This window comes from Numenius arquata, chromosome W (assembly GCF_964106895.1).
Source record: "Numenius arquata chromosome W, bNumArq3.hap1.1, whole genome shotgun sequence".
NCBI lineage: Eukaryota > Metazoa > Chordata > Aves > Charadriiformes > Scolopacidae > Numenius > Numenius arquata.
Window position 1 is genome coordinate 8,126,061 of NC_133615.1, and position 22,093 is coordinate 8,148,153.

The following is a 22,093-nucleotide window of genomic DNA, read 5'->3' on the forward strand; positions in this document are numbered from 1 at the left end:
CAGGCCAGGATGCTGTTGGCCTTTTTGGCCACCTGGGCACACTGCTGGCTCATGTTCAGCCTGCTGTCGACCAACACCCCCAGGTCCTTTTCTGCCAGGCAGCTCTCCAGCCATTCTTCCCCAAGCCTGTAGCGCTGCCTGGGGTTGCTGTGACCCAAGTGCAGGACCCGGCACTTGGCCTTATTGAACCTCATTCTGTTGGTCTCAGCCCATCGATCCAGCCTGTCTAGATCCCTCTGCAAAGCCTCTCTACCCTCCAGCAGATCAACACTCCCACCCAGCTTGGTGTCGTCTGCAAATTTGCTGAGGGTGCTTTCGATCCCCTCGTCCAGATCATTGATAAAGATGTTGAAGAGAATGTCATTAAGTCACTCAAAAAAAGAATATTGTGCCCAAAAATTCAGCTGCTACCACAAAACATCTCTTCACCCTTTTATTCACCCTCAAGCAATTCTTAAAAACTCAGATTTCCTGAGCTGTACAAAAACAGATCTTAACTTTATTTGAAATATGTCAACAATGGATAAGTTAAAAAGCAGGTGGAGGTATCTGACCTAAATATATATTATTTAATTTAAATATTAAGTTGATGAAGTCACCCTTCAATACCCATTTGTATTGAATTATAAACTCTGCAGCACTTAACAGAACAGGACTTCCATGCATGTCTGCAATATAAACAATTATATTAAGATATTCCAAAATTAAACAAATAGTAAAACCTGTTTATGTATACAAAATTTAAAAAATATATTAAATTTAACATCAAATGGGAAAATTACATAAATTGTACATTCACTACACAGTCCTGAAATGTCAATTTTTATTAAGTTGTTCTATCATCCTTCAATTAACTGAATTAAGTCAGAAAATAAACTCTTCTCCAACACATATTTCTTCACTCTAGTTGTTATGTCAGCTAACTTTGATCTTTCACTGTTAACTTCTGACATGCCCCTTATCTCTCCAAGTTCTACTCAAACATCACATTCTCCCTTCTTCTTCCATAGTTTGTGACACCTACCAAGAAGCCCTTCAACTGGGGCAGCACCTAGTCTAATAGAGCTTCCAGTAGATAAAAGCTTCTCTTACCAGAATAAGACACTGGTAGACAAGCAAAGTTTGCTAGAGTCTTGATCCACTATGTACCAGCGCTCCATTGTAAGCACTATCTTCTGTACAAAAGATAAAACAGTTGTGCACATGTAAGCCACACAAGGCAAGCCAAGTTAATGGTTTGGGCAGGCAGTGTGGATAGGGCAGAAGCATGATAACCAGAGTTTTTTGCTGAAGCAATTTTAACCCTGTTTGACTGTTTAACCTGTGTTACAGTCCAGTTTAAGCATTGTTGTTTACACAATACTCTCCAACGAACAAAAGCCCTAAAAAGACAGCTTAATTGTTCTTTTCTATAGACTAACTAGTCAGTACGTGTTCAAGGATGAATTTAATGCAAAGCTTGAAAAGGGTACCTAACTAATAACCACATTTGGAGCTTTGAAATACTATCTTACTCTGAGGTATGTGTCTATTACTATAAAAGTTTATGCATCGCATTCTAAGATCTAGGGTCCAAGAATAAAGGCTAAATGTATTTTCTAAGTCAAGCAAGCTATAGAAAAATGGGAAGAAACAGTGCGTGGCTTGTGTTCAAGTGTTATTGTTTAGCATAACACTTCATGCAAGTAATGCAAAAAAGTCTATATACTCCAGACTGTTTACATATGAATAAATTCAGTAAATTAGCAAATACAGCATTTAAAATTATCTACAAAAGTGTGTTTTACCAGGTATTCACTGTTTGTATCAAGTCTTAAAGCAGAAAGCTGTCAGGGTAATACCAAAGAGTATGAAATAAAATAAATTTTAAAAAAAAATTAAATGGAGACATTTAATGGAGAAATCATCTCATAAGACAAATTCATATTACTGTTTAACTAAACTGAAATTAAAACAGAGACTAAAGCTATTAGGTGGCCTTATCAGCAAACACCTTCAATCAAAAGTCGATAAACACCTATGCTTTACATACTATTTGATTTATTTTATACCATGAGGTTGAAGTAACACATTTTCTTTTAGTAAAGTATACACAAATAGCCTCACTCAGAATACACTTTTAATGCACATAAAAAGTATTTATCTTCAAAATCATTTTGTAATCCAAGTATACAATAGCTTGGAAAATAATATTTTAGAAAACAAAAGCCAATGTAAAAAGACCACTTAAAAAAACTAAAATGATAAAGGTTTCTGCATGGCTCTGTATTTACAGTTTTCTTACTGCATCATCAATATCAGAAATCTGTTCCTTCAGCTGGTTCCACTGTTCTGGATTTAAAGAAATACCTGAAATGCATTAAAAATAAACACTTAAGACAAAAAGAAAGTTGTAGTGCAGGATCTTGCATAATTACAGTCAAAACTGGTTTCATACACAAAGTTTATGTCATGACTATTAATGCATAAGCTACCTCAAGTGTAACAACCATCTCAGTTAAAAAGTTAAACCACTCATTTGGAACACTCCAGTTTAACTTTAGACCTTAGCTTATCTCTGGACAAGTTAAACTTAGGAAGAAAATGAATGCAGTATAACAAATTAATTCACAAGTGTTAGGCTAAACACAGGAAGTGAAATACAGCTCTGGCCTTGACAGAAGGCAGCACAAAAGAAGTGTAGGTGGTCAATCGTATTCCTGTCAGCTCTTAAAAGCCATACCTCTGTGGACTGAATTTCTATGCACTTTTAAAGTACTATAATTCTGGGTTTTTTTCTCCCATTTCTTAAAGCACTGTGAATAACATATCGTATAAGTAACATTTAAGAGAGACTCTATTCCACTCCCTAGCACTCACAAACCTATACAAAAGTTATTTTTTTACTTCCAAGTTCACTATAGCTTCTAGTGACATTCAATCAATAATTATTTAGTGCCCCACAACCCACCTCCTCAGTTCCAGATTTGTACTTCTTTACAAGTCCAGGCATGTGTTTTCCTTTGTGTTTTAGTCTCCTCATTCTTCCCTTAAAATCTCTGTGCAAGTACAGATTCACAGGCCTACCTCTCATACTCTCTCCAGCAAGGCTCTTCTACTATTTACCCACACTCTCCCCCCTCAGTGATCAGGCTTCCTTCATTGCTTTCTCCCTGTAGGTGGAGCGGGACCCAAAAACAGGTGAAATTTTGAATTCCACTTTTGGGGCTCATCACCTTTTTGTTTTCTTCTACCATCACTGTCTTATCAGTACCACTTATCAGAACAGCGAGCAGTCTGCACAGAACTATTCCAAGCATTTTTCCAGCAGTCTTTAGAGGGCAGGTTTCTTTTGCCAGGTGTGCTAACCATTATTAGGGGACCAAATGTCATCAAGATGCCCCTGAACAACATATCAGCTAAACTGCAATGCAGTTCAGACCTGCTGTTGGAAACAGTCTAACACAACTATTCTTAATAGTTGGATTTTTTTTTTCTATTTTTATTACACAATTTCAACTGTTCATACTGGTTTTAGGATAGCTAGATAAGGGGCTCATAAGTGCATCAATGGAACATTAGACAACATACTGTATCAGATTAATTTTATCCTAATAAAATTCAGATCCTTTTGCCACACTGATAAACATTTCTATCTACATCATGTAATTTTTGTCACTTGGTATACCCATCAAGTTACATGTAAGTTTGCACCCTCAGTAAGTTTGCAGATGACACCAAGCTAGGTGGGAGTGTTGATCTGCTTGAGGGTCGGCAGGCTCTACAGAGGGACCTGGACAGGTTGGATCAATGGGCCAAGGCCAATGGGATGAGGTTTAATAAGGCCAAGTGCTGGGTCCTGCATTTCGGTCACAACAACCCCAGGCAACGCTACAGGCTCGGGGCAGAGTGGCTGGAAAGCTGCCCAGCAGAAAAGGACCTGGGGGTGTTGGTGGACAGCCGGCTGAACATGAGCCAGCAGTGTGCCCAGGTGGCCAAGAAGGCCAACAGCATCCTGGCCTGTATCAGGAATAGCGTGGCCAGCAGGAGTAGGGAAGTGATGGCGCCTCTGTACTCGGCACTGGTGAGGCCTCACCTCGAGTGCTGTGTTCAGTTCTGGGCCCCTCACTACAGGAAGGACATTGAGCTGCTGGAGCGTGTCCAGAGGAGAGCCACCAAGCTGGTGAGGGGTCTAGAGAACAAGTCATATGAGGAGAGCCTGAGGGAACTGGGCATGTTCCTCATGACCTCATTGCCCTCTACAACTACCTGAAAGGAGGGTGTAGAGAGGTGGGTGTTGGCCTCTTCTCCCAAGGGAATAATGACAGGACCAGAGGAAATGGTCTGAAGTTGCGGCAGGGGAGGTTTAGATTAGGTATTAGGAAGAATTACTTTACTGAGAGGGTGGTCAGGCACTGGAATGGCCTGCCCAGGAAGGTGGTTGAGTCACCATCCCTGGAGGTATTTAAGAAACGGTGTAGGCGTGGCACTTCAGGGCATGCTCTAGTGCCCGAGACTGTTGGGGGGTTTTTCTTGTGTGTGTATGGTTGGACTCTATGATCTCAAAGATCCCTTCCAACCATGAAGATTCTGTGATTCATTGTAGTTTACCCCTCAAAACTGCACATACTTTTGATTTTCACCTCAAAACACAGCAGTTTAGAGTCCTTAGAAGTTGGAATAATCTTTTTAAGTAGCAGCAACATGTCCAAACCAAGAAATTTTCCTGTATAGTATCAGTACATCTGTTCATACAAACCTATTCTCAGTGGTTATTTAAGAGTTGAAAATGTTTCTCAAGCTTTAGAAACATCTATTTGCTCCTGGACACACTAGGAGAATGTAACAAACCTTATGCTGATTCTACGTTAAATATCTTCAATCAGGATGTTCGGTTACTTACCTCTTTTCCTTGGCGCAATATGAAAAATGATTAAAAGTAAGCTTTTCTAACAGAAGCAATGCTACATTAAGGAAAGCACTACTACTGCAACTATCCTCGCATCCTCATCTTAAGAGAGGTGATTCTGCCACTTTACTCTGGTGAGACCTCACCTGGAGTACTGTGTGCAGGTCTGGAGCCCTCAATATAGAAAGGACATGGACCTGATGAAGCGGGTCCAGAGGAGGGCCACCAAAATGATCAGGGGGCTGGAGCATCTCTCCTATGAGGACAGACTGAGGGAGCTGGGGTTGTTCAGCCTGGAGAAGAGGAGGCTCCGGGGAGACCTCATAGCAGCCTTCCAGTACCTGAGGGGGGCCTACAGGAAGGCCGGGGAGGGTCTGTTTACAAAGGCCTGCAGTGACAGGATGAGGGGCAATGGTTTTAAGTTGGAGAAGGGGAGATTTAGATTGGATATTAGGAAAAAGTTCTTTACCATGAGGGTGGTGGAACACTGGAACAGGTTGCCCAGGGAGGTGGTTGAGGCCCCTTTCCTTGAGATATTCAAGGTGAAGCTCGACGAGGCCCTGGGCAACCTGGTCTAGTTGGGGGTGTCCCTGCTGACTGCGGGGAGGTCGGACTAGATGACCTTTGGAGGTCCCTTCCGGCCTGGACCAATCTATGAATCTTGCAGGTGACAAAGTTCTGAAAATGGTTCAGTGAAGCATGCCATAAAAAGCAGGTATGGGAGTAGCCATTAAAGGCACAATGGCTTATGCTGTGTTGCAAATTAGAAGCACGGTACCAAAACTTGAACACTTGAGGTGTTTTCACCTGAACTAAAAATCCTGAATTTTATTTTTTTTTTTTTATTTTTTTTTTTTTTTTTTTTTACAAAATTGGTCACATTAAATATTTTAGTTATTTTAAGCTATAATTTGATAGAAATTGAAGAACATCATGGTTTTGGAGCACCTCTCCTATGAAGGCAGGCTGAGAGAGTTGGGGTTGTTCAGCCTGGAGAAGAGAAGGCTCTGGGGAGACCTTATAGCAGCCTTCCAGTATCTGAAGGGAGCCTACAGGAGAGATGGGGAGGGACTCTTTGTCAGAAAGTGTAGCGATAGAATGAGGGGTAATGGTTTTACATTGAAAGAGGGGAGATTTAGATTAGATACTAGAAAGAAATTCTTTACTGTGAAGGTGGTGTGGCACTGGAACGGGTTGCCCAGGGAAGTTGTGGATGCCCCATCCCTGGAAGTGTTCAAGGCCAGGCTGGATGGGGCTTTGAGCAACCTAGTCTGGTGGGAGGTGTCCCTGCCCAGGGCAGGGGGGTTGGAACTCAATGATCTTTAAGGTCCCTTCCAACTCTAACCATTCTATGATTTTAAAGAAATTAATATCTTATTACAAATTAATAACAAATCTTTTCAATGACTTTTGAAATAAGAAATCAATTCGTAATAAAAGCAAGAAATTGAGTTGATTAAATTAATCAATGGGAAAAATGTATGGTTATATAAAAACTCCCATACAAAATTTGCTTTTATTTGATGCCTTGTTTTCCATAAATAATAGGGGATCTCTTTAGGAAAACAGACTCAGGCCAACAAAACCACTTCACTTTTGTTTATGGTCTACAGATAAAACTAATTATTTGTTAAAATATAAATTATTTTTGAAAAGTAAAAGCATTACTCCAAAAATACCATGTAGTAACAAAGTATAAAAATCTGATACAAAGTTCTTCAGCAAACTGCAGACAATGTTTTAATACAAAATCATGTGAAGCAGAACAATACCTTTTCTGCCAGGCTTCATTTCACCTTCTTGATCCATCCAATATTCTCTAATATCAATTAAGACTTTCCCTTTGAAGTCACGAACACTGACATACCTCATTTTGCCAATCTGTCAAAACACATATAAGGATATCTTTTAGGTATTTTACATATTACAGCATTCACTTTTCCCAGCTTTATCAGACTTGGAACATATGATGTTGCACACTGCAGCTTATTTTAGACACTAGAGAAACAACTAGATCAAGAGCTTAATCCATAGTCAGTAGGCAAATAAGTAACGACAATATAAATGGATGAATGACTTAAAACCAGTTGAGCATTCAATGCAAAAGTGACTGTCCTAGAATAAAAGACGTCCCTGCTCATTGCAGGGGGGTTGGACTAGATGACCTTTAAAGGTCCCTTCCAACCCAAACTATTCTGTGATAAAAATACCTATATTCTTAACAAGCTTACCTCTTAGAAAACCCACTAATTTACTGTTTTCTAAAATAAAATTTTGCCTCTATTATAACCATCTTTGTTAGTAGCAGTTGTAAATAAATAGGGAAGATGGAGGTCTAGTCCCAAAATCTAAATTTTAGTCCATTCCATATGTACAGAAATCAAATTAGATATTCACATGAGATAAGCACAATTTTGAGAGGGTTGGTTCCTCCCTCCCCCCCTTTTGCTTTTTTGAAACACAGTAAACACAGATGGAAAGGAGAGTAAGCCACCAACTGTCCCGCGCCTGCTCCCAAGTCCTCATGGCACTTCATTGGAACTGTGGTTAAGAGACTACTGCACTGTACCAGATGTCCAAAAGAAAAAAACAAACATCCAAATCCTTTACATTTACCAGGGTGTAGCACAATATGATATTACTTCAGAATTTCATAATTTCAAACCACAGTGGCTTAACTAAATTATGAGGGCTTCTTTTTCCTTAGGACAAGAAAAAAATAGGGGGGGTGGGAAGAAGAGAGACAACAGGCACGCTGACAACTACGCATTACACTACATATTTAGGCTTTATCAAATTTGGAAAAATATTATATAAAAAAAAACCCTATTCATTCATATAAATTCAAAGTATAATATGAATTTTGAGAATCAGAAATTAGATAATAAAAACACGATCAAATACAATTCACATAAGAATTTCTTACTATTCTGTATGCACCTTCTGGATACACAGAAGGAACACATTATGAAGTAAGCAATTTTAAATATTCCTTCGTAATAGTTTTAGTTTTCAGCTTCCTTAATTTATGCATCTTGTACTTTGACATAATTTAACAGGGGGCCAAACACATCTCACTAGCATTAAGTCTGACCAGAAAGCATGAACTAATCAACTAAAATGATCCACAGATGTATAAGTCATAAAAGCGGTTATTTCACAAAATATGTATAAACAAGTATGCTTTATGTTTCCTAAAAGTAATTTTCTTCTTATGCAGATCATGCTAAACTTAGTCTAAAATTTATTTTAAAACAATTGGGACATCTTCAGATACCATAAGCCTGAAGCAGTTGTTTTCCTATTTCAAAGCACTGTTTAATATGAAAAAGTTTAAAAGATACTATTTTGTGATTGATTTATTAAATATTTTCACAGTACTACAAATTTAGCATTCAAAAATAAGGTATGATGCCACTGTAGCCAAGTTCTTTCAAACTGAACTTGGTACCATGACCAAATCTGTCAGCAGTGCTGGCAAAGGATATCCTAAACAGTCTACATTAACAACATTTCTTGGTTTTACCCTATAACGCTTCAGTGACTTCTAAGGTCACCTCTAAAACCAGCTTGAAATAGAAGTACTCCGTAACATATTTTTTCCCCCAGGTCTATCAAAGACTATTAGTGCACTGCCAAGTAATGCCAGATTTTCTCTACAAAATAATATCTGATACAATACAGAGGATTATAGCTGCAAATACAGTAAAAGAGTTTAGGATTTGACTATTAAAGACTACATGTCTTAATTCAACTATAGTAAGGCGAGGGGCAATAAAACAAAGCATACATCATTTACTCAGTAAGTCTAGCTTAAATATAAACAGTTCCATATGAAAATGCTGAAATAAAGTTAGGTTTTACACCACTGTCTAGACTTCAGTTGAATGCTCACATTATAGAAGCACAGAATGATATGGGGTTGGAAGGGACCTCTGGAGATCATCAAGTCACACACCCCTGCCAGAGCAGGTTCACCTACACCAGATTGCACAGGAACTTGTCCAGGCGGGTTTTGAATGTCTCCAGAGAAGGAAACTCCACCACCTCTCTGGGCAGCCTGTTCCAGTACTCTGCCACCCTCAAAGTAAAGAAGTTCCTCCTCATGTTTAGATGGAGCTTCCTATGTTCAAGTTTGTGCCCATTTCCTCTTGTCCTGTCACTGGGCACCACTGAAAAAAGACTGGCCCCTTCCTCTTGACACCCTCCCTTTAAGTATTTATAAGCATTGATCAGATCCCCCCTCAGTCTTCTCTTCTCCAGACTAAAAAGACCCAAGTCCCTCAGCCTTTCCTCATAAGAGAGATGCTCCAGGCCCCTAATCATCTTTGTAGCCCTCTGCTGTACCCTCTCCAGCAGTTGCCTGTCCTTCTTGAACTGGGGAGCCCAGAATCAGACACAGTACTCCAGATGGGGCCTCACCAGGGCAGGGTAGAGGGGAAGGATAACCTCCCTCCACCTGCTGGCCACACTCTTCCTGATGCACCCCAGGATGCCATTGGCCTTCCTGGCCACAGGGGCACATTGCTGGCTCATGGTCATCCTGTTGTCCACCAGGACTCCCAGGTCTTTTTCCTCAGAGCTGCTCTCCAGCAGGTCAGCCCCCAACCTGTACTGGTGCACGGGGTTATTCCTCCCCAGGTGCAGCACCCTACACTTGCCCTTGTTGAATTTCATCAGGTTCCCCTCTGCCCAACTCTCCAGCCTGTCCAGGTCTTGCTGTATGGCAGCACAGCCTTCTGGTGTGTCAGCCACCCCTCCCAGTTTGGTATCATCAGCAAACTTGCTGGGGGTACGTTCCATCCCTTCATCCAGGTCATTGATGAATATATGGAACAGGACTGGACCCAGTACTGACCCCTGGGGGACTCCACTTGTTACAGACGTCCAACTAGATTCTGTGCCCCTAATAATGACCCTCTGAGCTCTGTCTTTCAGCCAGTTTTCAATCCACCTCACTGTCCATTCATCTAACCCACCCTTCCTAAGCTTACCTATGAGGATGCTGTGGGAGACTGTGTCAAAAGCCTTGCTGAAGTCAAGGTAGACAACATCCACCACCCTCCCCTCATCTATCCATCCAGTCATGCCATCGTAGAAGGCTATCAGGTTAGTCAGACATGATTTCCCCTTGGTGAATCCATGTTGACTACTTCTGATAGCTTTCTTTTCCTTCACACGCTTTGAGATGACGCCCAGAATGAGCCGTTCCATCATCTTTCCAGGGATGGTGGTGAGGCTGACTGGCCTGTAGTTTCCTGGGTCCTCCTTCTTGCCCTTTTTGAAGACTGGGATGACACTGGCTTTCCTCTAGTCCTTGGGCACCTCGCCTGTTCTCCAGGACCTTTCAAAGATGATGGAGAGAGGCCCAGCAATGACTTCTGCCAGCTCCCTCAGCACTCGTGGGTGCATCCCATCAGGACCCATGGACTTGCGGGTATCCAGTTTACTTAACTGTTCTCTAACTTGATCCTCCTCAACCAAGGGGAAGTCTTCCTGCATCCAGACTTTCTCTGTTACCTCCAAATTCTGTGGCTCCTGAGGGCTGGCCTAAGCAGTAAAGACTGAAGCAAAGAAGGCATTCAGCAACTCCACCTTCTCTGCATCCTCTCTCACCATGGCACCCGTCTTGTTCAACAGCAGGCCCACATTTTCTCCAGTTTTCCTTTTGCCTCCAATATACTTGAAAAAACCCTTCTTGTTGACTTTGACATCCCTTGCCAATTTTAATTCCAAGGAGGCCTTGGCTTTCCTCATTTCATCCCTGCATACTCTGATGGCATTCTTGTAATCTTCCCAAGTGGTCAGTCCCTTCTTCCACTCACTGTAAACTTCCTTCTTCCACTTCAGCTTTTTCAGAAGCTCCCTGCTCAACCACACAGGTCTCCTGCTTCCCTTGCCTGATTTCTTGCTCTTAGGGATGCACCGATCCTGAGCTTGGTGAAAGAGATATTTGAATATCAACCAGCTCTCTTGAGCCCCCCCTACCTTCCAGAGCCCTATCCCATGGGATTTCTCCAAGCATTTTCTTGAAGAGGTCAAAGTTAGCCCTCCTGAAATCCAAGGTTTCAGTCCTACTTGTTGTTTTGCACATACTACCCACAATCCTGAACTCTACCTTTTCATGGTCACTGCAGCTGAGGCTGCCCCCAACCTTAATGTCCTCCACCAGTCCCTCTTTGTTTGTCAGAACTAGGTCCAGTAGTACACCTCTCCTTGTTGGCTCCTCCACCACCTGAATCAAGAAGTTATCATCAATACACTGGAGGAACCTCCTGGACTGTACGTGCCTGCCCGTGCAGCCTTCGCAGCAGGTATCAGGGCAATTGAAGTCCCCCACAAGAACCAAGGCCTGTGACTGAGAGGCTCCTTTGAGCTGACTGTAAAAGGCCTCATCAGCTTCCCCATCCTGGTCAGGTGGCCTGTAATAAACACCCACAACAGTGTCCCTCATATTGGCCTGCCCCTTAATCCTCACCCACAAGCTCTCAACTCTCTCTTCATCTGACCCCAGGGAGAGCTTTAGGGACATCTCCTCACTCTCTATCCATTCCTTAACATAGAGGGCAACACCTCCGCCCCTCCTTCCTTGCCTGTCCCTTCTGAACAGCTTGTAGCCCTCAATAGCCACACTCCAGTCATAGGATTCATCCCACCAGGTTTCAGTCATGGCCACTATATCATACCTTTCCAGCAGCACAGTAGCTTCCAACTCCTCCTGTTTGTTTCCCATGCTGCATGCATTTGTGTAGAGGCACTTCAGCTGGGCTGTTGGCTGTGCCATCTTCTTAGGGGAACACCCCTTGAGGTGTCTCACAGGTGTTTCTCTGTTGACTTCAACTACCTCAGGAGCTGCTGGTTCATCTCCATAAGACTTTGACTGCAGTGCAGGGTCACCAGCCTGCCTCAGGGAGCCAGGCTGAAGGCCCTTACTAGCACCCCATCCCTCTAACCCTGATGTGATACCCCACAGCTTGTCACAGACAAGCCTGATATTATTACCCCCCTCCCCCTTCACATCTAGTTTAAAGCCCTGTCAATCAGCCCTGCAATCTCTTGGGCTAGAACCCTCTTTCCCCTTTGAGAGAGGTGCCTCCCATTTGATGTCAACAAGCCTGGTGCTGTATAGGCCAATCCATTGTCAAAGAAACCAGTTATGGTGGTGACACCAGCCACGGGACCATATATTAATCAACTGGATTCATCTGTTCCTCCCAGCATCACTGCCTGCAACTAGAAAGAGTGAGGAAAAGATAACCTGTGCCCCCGTTTCCCTTACCATCCTTCCCAACTCCCTGAAGTCTCTTTTTATTGCTTGTGGACTGCGAGTTGCAGCTTCCTCTGCACCTACATGGAAAATCAATAATGGATAATCATCTGAGGACCGCACTAATCCAGGAAGTTTCCTGGTGACATCCTTAACCCGGGCTCCAGGAAGACAGCAGACTTCCCTATGAGGAGGGTCCACATGGCATATTGGGCCCTCTGTCCCCTTCAGATAGGAGTCACCAACAACTATAACCCTTCTTTTTCTCCTTGTAGATATGGTGGTGATCTGGGGTGTAGGCTTTTTTGACTGAGGAAGCATCTGTGGTGTAGAGTGCCCATCGTCTACTTCCTCACTCAACTGGCCTTCCTCAACCAGTACCTCGTATCTGTTCTTCAGAGGTACCAGATGGGGTGAGGTGGGCAAGGGGGGAGTTCATCTGCTGCCCCAACCATGAACCTGCCTCCATTCACTCTTTTCATTTAGGCTTCTGCCTTCAGCCTGACCGGGTCAGGATACAGGGACTCCTAGACCCTGGCTGCTTTCCTCCCTAATACACCTCAACCTTTCAACTTCCTCTCTCAGCTCTGCCACCAGGCTGAGCAGATTGTTCACATCTCACACAGCAGTTCTCATAGCTGCTACCCGATAACAGTAAAAGGTCCAGGCACTCCCTGCAGCCTGTGACCTGGACAGCCGCATGCTTCCGTGGGAGCTCTGTCTGGGTTCCCACATCCATTCTGGTTGAGGTTGAGAGCATGACCTTCCTCTGGGTGGAGACCATGGCTAAGCTTCTTCCAAGGGGGTGGTGACCACCAGCAGGACTCACCTGTCAAGCTGACAGAGCTTCAGTTCCTTCCTGCATGCTCTTTCCCCACTCCCTGTGCCTTGTGGTGGTGCTTCCAGGTGGCATTCCGGGTTCCACCAACTCACTGCTGCTTGCTCAGTGCTCCCCAGAGGCCTCTTTTATGGGGGAAGCGGCCCCGGTGCGTTTATGCCTCGTTTGAATCTGCCGCCAGGGGGTGTAGGGGGGGGTGCTGGCTCTGCCCCATACCACCTCAGCAGCCCACCCACAAGCTACCGGCTTCCGGCACCGCTTTGCCCAGCTTCAAAAGCCCTCAAAAAGAGTTCCTTGCTGATCCTTTTTGCCGTGATTCCCTCCCCCAGTGGGGACTTACCTACACTGGAGCTGGTCTCCTCGGTGAGTGGAATGTTTTGAATGGTTAGTTGACCCCTATGCAAAATAGTTGCCACTGCTAAAAGCTTTAAATAGGCTTCTAAAGTACAGTTTAAAAACCTCAACCAAAATCTAGATTTATTCAAGTAAATTGATGTTTCTTGTAGTTCAGTTTATTCAATGCCAGAACTGCAGCTATTTCTGAACAATTTTGTTCACGCAGCAGCTGATAATCCTAGAATAACTTCAATTATCTAAGACACCTTTGTAACTACATTATGTTCCAAGGGCTGTACTGATTTATAGCAGGGTAGTTACTGCAGGTTCAACCTTCATAGACAAGTTCATAAGCTTTTTAATTCAAAATCGCAGCTCCTTAGCTATACTATTCTATTGAATTAAATAAATCAGAAGACATTAAAAACATTATTTCCAGGTTTCCATTTAACTGTGTCTAGGTTTCTTTCACAGCTATGCAACTGACTTCCTATATGAGTTTCAGCAACCACCTCCCTCCTTCACCATTTTTGCTCCTATTTTCAGTTTGCCTTGATTAAACCGTATACATGCTGTGGAAGTAGAAACAGCAAAAAAACAGCATCCTTCTTTCTTAGGTGATAACTATATGTATAGCATTAGAAGCAGCATAATAAGCTAATATAAATTCCTAGAATAGAGTGTCCTGTAAACACCTGATATCTGCAACACAGCAAATTGTTTTAGCACGTTAATTCTGAAACTTAGGTGGTCACTGATGCATTTCACAATCACCTTCCAGAGCATCACAAACTTAAAACACCTTTGCACCGTCCCCCACAGCGTTCTCCTGGAGAAGCTGGCAAATCATGGCATAGACAAGTGTACGCTTCACTGGGTAAAAAACTGGCTGGATGGCCGTGCCCAGAGAGTTGTGATTAATGGGGTAAAATCCAGTTGGTGGCTGGTCACCAGTGGTGTCCCTCAGGGCTCAGTTTTGGGGCCAGTCTTGTTTAATATCTTTATTGATGATCTGGATAAGGGGATTGAGTGCACCCTCAGTAAGTTTGCAGATGACACCAAGCTAGGTGGGAGTGTTGATCTGCTTGAGGGTCGGCAGGCTCTACAGAGGGACCTGGACAGGTTGGATCAATGGGCCAAGGCCAATGGGATGAGGTTTAATAAGGCCAAGTGCTGGGTCCTGCATTTCGGTCACAACAACCCCAGGCAACGCTACAGGCTCGGGGAAGAGTGGCTGGAAAGCTGGCCAGCAGAAAAGGACCTGGGGGTGTTGGTGGACAGCCGGCTGAACATGAGCCAGCAGTGTGCCCAGGTGGCCAAGAAGGCCAACGGCATCCTGGCCTGTATCAGGAATAGCGTGGCCAGCAGGAGGAGGGCAGTGATGGCGCCTCTGTACTCGGCCCTGGTGAGGCCTCACCTCGAGTGCTGTGTTCAGTTCTGGGCCCCTCACTACAGGAAGGACATTGAGCTGCTGGAGCGTGTCCAGAGGAGAGCCACCAAGCTGGTGAGGGGTCTAGAGAACAAGTCATATGAGGAGAGGCTGAGGGAACTGGGCATGTTTAGTTTGGAGAAGAGGAGGCTGAGGGGGGACCTCATTGCCCTCTACAACTACCTGAAAGGAGGTTGTAGAGAGGTGGGTGTTGGCCTCTTCTCCCAAGGGAATAATGACAGGACCAGAGGAAATGGTCTGAAGTTGGGGCAGGGGAGGTTTAGATTAGATATTAGGAAGAATTACTTTACTGAGAGAGTGGTCAGGCACTGGAACAGCCTGCCCAGGGAGGTGGTGGAGTTGCCATCCCTGGAGGTATTTAAGAAATGTGTAGACATGGCACTTCAGGGCATGCTCTAGTGCCCGAGATTGTTGGGTTGTGTCTGTTTGTGGGCGAGTGTGGTGTGTGGTTGTGGGTGTTTGTTTTGGTTTTGGTGTTTGGTGTTGTGTGGGTGGGTTTTTTTTGTTTGTTTGTTTGTGTGTTTGGGTTTTTGGGGTTTTTTTTGTTGGTTGGACTCTATGATCTCAAAGGTCCCTTCCAACCAAGAAGATTCTGTGATTAAATATTTATCTACTTTCAGGAGCCTATGATAGGCAAAGACATTATCTTTATGATAATGCTCAATTTTCTGAATACAGCAGTCACAATGAGCTCAATGTTAAGGGAAGCTCTATACTTTAAGAACACAGCCCAAAGGTGTAGAAAGCAAACCACTAAGTTTCACATCATTTACTGCCACTCCCACATTCAATATGGATGCCACAGAACTTCTGACTATCCTATGAATGTTTTACAGCCTGATTTCCATCAATTGAAGTCACACTTGTAAGTTATACTGCAAAGTCACTTGCACAGAGATCATTTTACTATCATGTGGAAGCAGAAAGGAGAGTTTCTAGTATTACTAATAGTCCTAGACCAAACAAAACCATACCTATAAAATTAACACACAACTAGATCTTCTAACATGCTCTCCTGGGTAGGGGAGAAGTATCCTCAGACCTACAGTGGCATTTCTACACTGAAACAGTTGCATCTGTTAACACACATAAGCTAATGTAGCGTAAAACCCAAACAAACAAAAACCAACCAAACCAAAACACAATGCTTCACATAGCACAATAAGCAGTCTAAAAAACTTTTGTGTAACTAAAAGGCAGGCAGAGACTAAGGAACACTGATGGTTTAGATCAAGGTGATATTGAAATATTTTTTCTATATTATACTCAACACTGGAAGAATCCTGCTCTTATCAGACTAATATTAGTCCTCTACTGTCTGTTTTTAGTAACTTTTTATTATCTTAGGTCAAAAAAGTTGAAATAAATCAGAGCAAAAAAATACTTGGCTTTTATTTGAAAGGGGCTTGGGGCTTTTTTTCTTGGGTTATTTGTTTTTAGGGTGTTTTTTTTTTGCACATCAGGAGAGCATTAAAAATTTTAACCGTTTTCCCCAAGGCTGGAATTTCTGAACCTATTACAAACATAGCATAAAGCCTGTATGTATGTGTTTTGTGGTGTGTTTTTGTTTTTTTTAATTCTAACTGCAGTTCACCTCATTAGGTGTAGAAGATACTATCTCATTCTTCGTACATGGATCAAAGCATTCCCCAGCAGAACTAAAAATATTATATTCTTCCTTCAATGGGGAAGTCCAGGCATTGATTTCCAGTGTCTTAAATTGAAGCTCTCTCCTCTTCGTGTGTAGTTGGAGAAAGGAGGAAAGTGAGAATTGATGCATTAAAAGTAACTGTCCTGTATTACAGTATCAGTTAAGCAGGTCTTCTCTCTAGAAATTAATTTTTTTTTTACACCATATTACTTTGCACAGCTACAGCACAAAACCATTTCTTTTGCCTTACTCAGTGTTGGGACCATCTTATTAGGCACCTCTCCCATACCCTTTCAGAAACTTAACAATCAAAGTCTCTAAGAATTTAAGCTCCTTTCCTATCCCCTGTCCCTTTCAAGCCAGCCAACCACATTCACAGACATTTATTAAGTCTTGATCCACACCCCTAAAACAGGTAATTCTGAGCTACGTATATTCTTGCACAGCTTTCAGAACGCATTGCTACTGCCTCAGCTAACCCCAGGAACTGCAATACCCTGAATTCACAAATGCTTCTTGCTACTGAAAAACATACATTCATCCCATCTTAAAAATAAGGACAGTGTCAAAAATTGCAATCTTTTTGGATGTGCAGTGATAAAAACTTGCATCATAAAGGAACAAGCAAAATTTATTCCAAGACACTGTCTTATAAAACAGAAGCCAAGATGCCTTTAACCTAGTTAAATAGGAATGAAGAGTCCATACTTTGGTTTCCAAGAACCTTTCTTTCAAGAGCTCTGATTAAAAAACATTTCCACATAGAGACTGTCATGATTTAATATTTACAGTATACTTATGGTAAGTGCTGTATTTACAGACAAAATGACTACTCAGAGTTACCATGGGCCAAGACATGAGGGTTAGAATCAATTGCCACAACTCCAATTCTTTTACTCTGCTGAAACCTGACAACACTTTTTCTGAGCATCTCATTTACATGCTAGCATCGTAACCCCTTTGGCCAAAGCTTCAGGAGACCAAGCACTATGCTATCAAGATATTCAGATTGCCTCATAACATTTATACTGAATATAATGTAAATGGTTACCTTAACCAGGCTTTAAGAGAGTCAACAATTTTACCTGAAACATATTCTCATCTCTGTTACTGCTTTGCTTAGAAGCAGCTGCACCTTTTGAACTTTCACCAGTCTTTTGTTTCTTTACAGGCTTTTCTGGAGCTGCTTGCTTTTTTCGCTTTGCCTTGGAGCAAGAATAAAAAAAAAAAAATAAAAAAATAATGCATGAACCACAACTCATTTTCCAAGTTACAAAAAAAGTTTATGTTAGAGGTCACAAACTACTAGTATGCAATACACGTTATCACCTTCCTTCTGTGAAGGAAAGAATCCAATACTGTACACATTTAGACTGGAAATTTTTTTTATTTTTTTTTAAATAAATCAATCTCCAAATGAGCCTATTTCTGTTCCCAGTGAAGTTTTCCATAATAGCTCGGCTTTAAAGAGAACCGAATTAGATCAAAATACATTTCAAAAAGCCTACTCTTTTTGTGCAGTAATACTATCAGTTCAGTAGTTTTAATTAAAAACTTTAAGTCTGATGGAAGCTTCACCTTCCTTTCCACTGAGTACAATGAAAAATGCAGAACAGCTAACAACTTTTCTAAGAGAAAAAATAAATGAGATAATGAAAAAATGATCTGGAAATCAAATCCAACAGAGGAGGAGGTGTGTTTGGGGTTTTTCAGGTTTGTTTTGTTTTTTTAAAATCATAGTCCAATATCTGTCCACAGCATGATAAATTAAACACATTTTTAAAACACTCAGATGATATCACCTGTAAATCAGATTACTTTGCTAGCAGATGCTACAAAGTTACTATTTCTGCTAATGGATATATAGTATGCCCACCCTAATGAGAGAGTAATACAGATACAAAAATTAGTCTCACCTGCTAGAATCATATTGTAGATAACCTCTTTTAAAGACAAACAGTTCCAACAAATATGGGAGGTTATCACAGAAAAAAAACCTTATTGCCCACTGAAGCACACTGTTAAGACTATGTCTTTTCAGGAATACATTTTCCTAACAACAACAAAAAAAAAAAAAAATCACCTGACCATTTTCTCTTATATTAAGATTTGACAAAACACCTAATTTGCTAAGTCGCATTTGTCACCAAGTCACATTTGAACCAATTCAGTAAAGCAGACAGTCTCTTCGCATACCGCACTAGAAGACCTGATGTCCGCATTACCACCTAGCATTTCTTAAAAAGGTAGATTCACTGTTGTATTCAGGTTTTGTTTGTAATGACTGGTACATCTATACAAACTTATAAATTAACTAACTATTAAAAATAAATGAGAACAGTAAATTTATGCATTTAAAACATTTAATGTTAAAATTATCAACTTAAAAGACATTCAGGTTGGCTCAGCTTTTAAGTGAGAAACTAGCAGATGGTATTACAGTAAATGTAAGAATCTGAAACAGAGAAAAAGAACATGTGGAACAAGATAAGCAAGTGGCGCGTGAATAACAGGGCAAGTGGAGGTTTTTGTTTTAGACTTGATGAAGGAGGGCAGGGGAGGGTGTCCTCAAAATTAGTCCAAATTCTTGCCACCAGGGGCAGCTTATACAGAAGCCTTCTATCATTTGCCAAAAAGCAGCAAAGACTTCCAGGAAGCTTGTGGCTAGATATACAGTACGAAAAATCCTGAAGCAAGCAAAATGCAACTCAAGAAAAAAGTTTACTGCAAAGCAAAAAGCATCCACCCAAACCCTAATCTTGGGGTGGTGGGTTGGGTTTTGTTGTTTTGGGGTTGGGAGGGGTGTTTTGAGTTTGTTTTTAAGCATCTGATAAATCATATGGGATGACATGCATTTTGTGACATAATGCTCACCTAATTCCTTAACCCCAGCCTGAAATATGAGTTAATACAGTAGCTATAAACTGCATATAATGTTCACCTTTTTGTCAACTTCACTATCTGAATCACTGGCAGATGAGCTTGAAGACACAAGTTCCTTTGACTTAGGCATTCTAGGAAGAGAAAGATAACATGAGAACACTATATAATGAACATGTACAATTATGGCTAGAAAGCCATCTTCAAACCTGTTTGTAAAAGCTCATCTTATTCAAAACCCTCCTGAAGACTTTCTTGCCTTTTCATATAAGCTTTAATACATGTTGTAGATGTGATCTCAAACATCCTTCCCTCTTATATCTCTTCCCCTTTTTGCCGCAACTGCCTTAAATGCAACATCTTAGATTCTGAACTGTTTACAAAGAGACAATTTTTCACCAGTTTCATATACCCCCAGGTATGGTAGATACCATAATGTAGAAAATATAAAACAATATTGTCCTCCAGCTGAAGTCTCAATATTACATTCATAAATATAAACTATTAAGGCCCTAGCATTATCTATATTCTTACACAGGCATGTTGCCTAGTTGAATTTGCAAGCAACAGCTGCATAGTTGTCATACATGAAGCTAAAGTTCCTATCAATAATACAAAAGTCTGAAAAAACATCTTAGTTACAGTGAACTACAGTACTGCAATTAATTTTTCCACTCGAGCTTTACCACAAGTCACTAGAGTCTATTCGTTTGTCAGGCAAGCGGATATTCAACTTTCCTCGAATGCATGCTGCCAGGTGTGCTTCTACATCTCTCTAGTATGCAAACGTGGTTCAACTGCTATATCTAACATCTTGTCTGCTACTAGAAACTCTTTGAAACAAATACATCGCCCATTTGTTCTTTCAGAATAAAAATGAGCATCACAGGGAGAAACTGTATGAAATAAACTACAGCTAGGAAAGGGTAATAAAAATATTAAAGAAGCATATTTAAGGAAAGAGAAAGGAATAGCAGTGTTTTCAAACTGGCAATGAAATAAACCATATGCAAAGGAAAAAATAGCCTGAATAACGCTAATGGATCAATGTAGTTCTAAAGTAGGACAAATTTTGTCATAATAGCTTGGAACACAACGATGGAAGCTGTAGCACAGAAAATGAAACAGTGTACAGGGTATGGGAAGCACACATAAGCCACGCAGCAGGATGGAGGCAAAGAAAAGCTGAAACGGGGCAATGCAAAAATAAGCACGGCAATGACATGAAATCGAGAAGCCGAACAAGTCGGGGGGGGAAGAGAAGGGGGGACCAGCAGAGGATAATCCCAGAGTCCGCATCAGGTTCAGTGACAATATGGAGGAAGGTGGGGGCGGAAACTGGAGGAAAAAGAAATAGGGAGTGGCGCGTGCCCCTCGGGAGAAGCTGGCAGACATAGCGTGAGGAGACACTGAAGCACTGGGGAAGGCGAGGGTGGAATGAGACGGGCCAAGCGAGGACGAAGGAAAGGAAGATGAGAAAAACAAGCGAGTATGAGCTAAGAACATCAGGTAGGCGGATCCCAGCCGCCATTTTCCTCCTCTCTTCCTCTGTTCTACGGCTCGTGTTGCTCCCCAGGGGAACGGAGTGAGGGCCCGATAGGGGGGGCGCGGGCAAGAATGCCCAGGTCTTCCCGGGGCAGGGTAGCAGCAAGAGGGGTGCAAGCTACTGGCGGCGAAGAAGAGGCAACACACACACCAAAAAAAAAAAAAAAGGGGGGGGGGGGCAGGAATCGTCAGTGGGCAGGGTGAGATCCCAGCGTGGGGGGAGCAGAGCCGGGCGGTTCCCCACCGCCATTTTTTCCCCTCACTCAAATCCTCTTTGCCCCCCACCCCCCCCAACATGGCAACGGCTCCTCAACAGCGGCTCCGCCTCCCGACCCAGGCCCACTCGAGGAAAAGGGGAAGCCTCGCCACACGGTTACCCAGGACGCCTCTCCTGCGCCGAGCCAGGAGGTGCTAAGCCCCCAACAGCTACGAGTGGGGAATGGAAAAAACAGCAACAGCCCCGACTGAACACGAGATGAAACCCCAACACTCACATCCTACTTCACGCACGGCTCCTCTACACCACGACAGAAACAGAAGTGACGCATCGCAGAATCCCCGCCCACGTGGGAGGTTTTTAAAGGGGATGCGTCCCTTTATTGCTCGTTCTTACCTCCCTCGCGCCGGCTAGGGTAGCAGCAGCAGCAAAAAAAAAAAAAAAAGTCTCCTATGGGGCTAGTCCTAGCCTGGAGCTGGGCCCTATCAGGGCTGCAGCCCGGCTGAGGCCGGGCCTTCACCAGCTGCCTGCCCTCCGCTGAGGGGCTGAGAGAGGGCCGGGAGAAGAACCCTTAATACCCAAAAGGAACCCTTAAAAAAAAATAAATCTGTAGATCGTTGTTTTATTTTGCACGCTGCAGCGGTTCCTCGATGTCGCTTGGAGCCACTCTGCCAGCAGCCGTGCTCGAAGGAAGGAAAGGAAACGCGGTGAGGAGGTGTAGCTGCGCTGATTTTGCATACTGAAGCCGCAGCACCTGGGGCGCTGTTCAGGAAAGTACCGGTTCCCCTTTCTTTCACCGGGTGACTTGCGTTTTGTTTTCTTCCTGATAGGCTTTGCGGTTGGGGGCCGGGTGAGCCTTGTGGCTCCCGTCTTGGCAGTCACCTTGGGTCAAGTACAGGTCTGAAGCGCTGGGGACAGAAGGTTAAAAAAAAAAAATCTCAGCTTCTATTCTAAACACTTTTTAAAATTCCTCCAAGCAAAAAAAAAAAAATTGAAAATATAATCCAACAATCTTGCCTAT

General features: G+C 42.6%; 1 protein-coding gene across 1 annotated transcript; it reads right to left on the reverse strand.

Annotated features, from left to right (window-relative positions):
- Positions 1-421: 421 nt before the first annotated feature.
- On the reverse strand, positions 422-21,384 carry LOC141476638 (activated RNA polymerase II transcriptional coactivator p15-like). The gene is made up of 5 exons (XM_074165420.1): positions 21,350-21,384; positions 19,372-19,444; positions 17,516-17,635; positions 6,661-6,769; positions 422-2,349 (listed from the first exon to the last, which is right to left on the reverse strand). Exons 2-5 carry the CDS (start codon positions 19,441-19,443, stop codon positions 2,270-2,272), a joined length of 381 nt encoding a protein of 126 aa, XP_074021521.1. The 5' UTR covers position 19,444; positions 21,350-21,384; the 3' UTR covers positions 422-2,269.
- Between the last annotated feature and the right edge of the window lie 709 nt (positions 21,385-22,093).

Excerpts from the sequence above, each read along its gene's own strand:
- LOC141476638 (XM_074165420.1), bottom strand. The coding sequence starts at position 19,443 with ATGCCTAAGTCAAAGGAACTTGTGTCTTCAAGCTCATCTGCCAGTGAT. Across the intron at positions 6,770-17,515 it reads GAGATGAGAATATGTTTCAG|ATTGGCAAAATGAGGTATGT; the intron begins GTAAAATTGTTG and ends GTGTTTTGACAG. Across the intron at positions 2,350-6,660 it reads AATGAAGCCTGGCAGAAAAG|GTATTTCTTTAAATCCAGAA; the intron begins GTATTGTTCTGC and ends AATGCATTTCAG.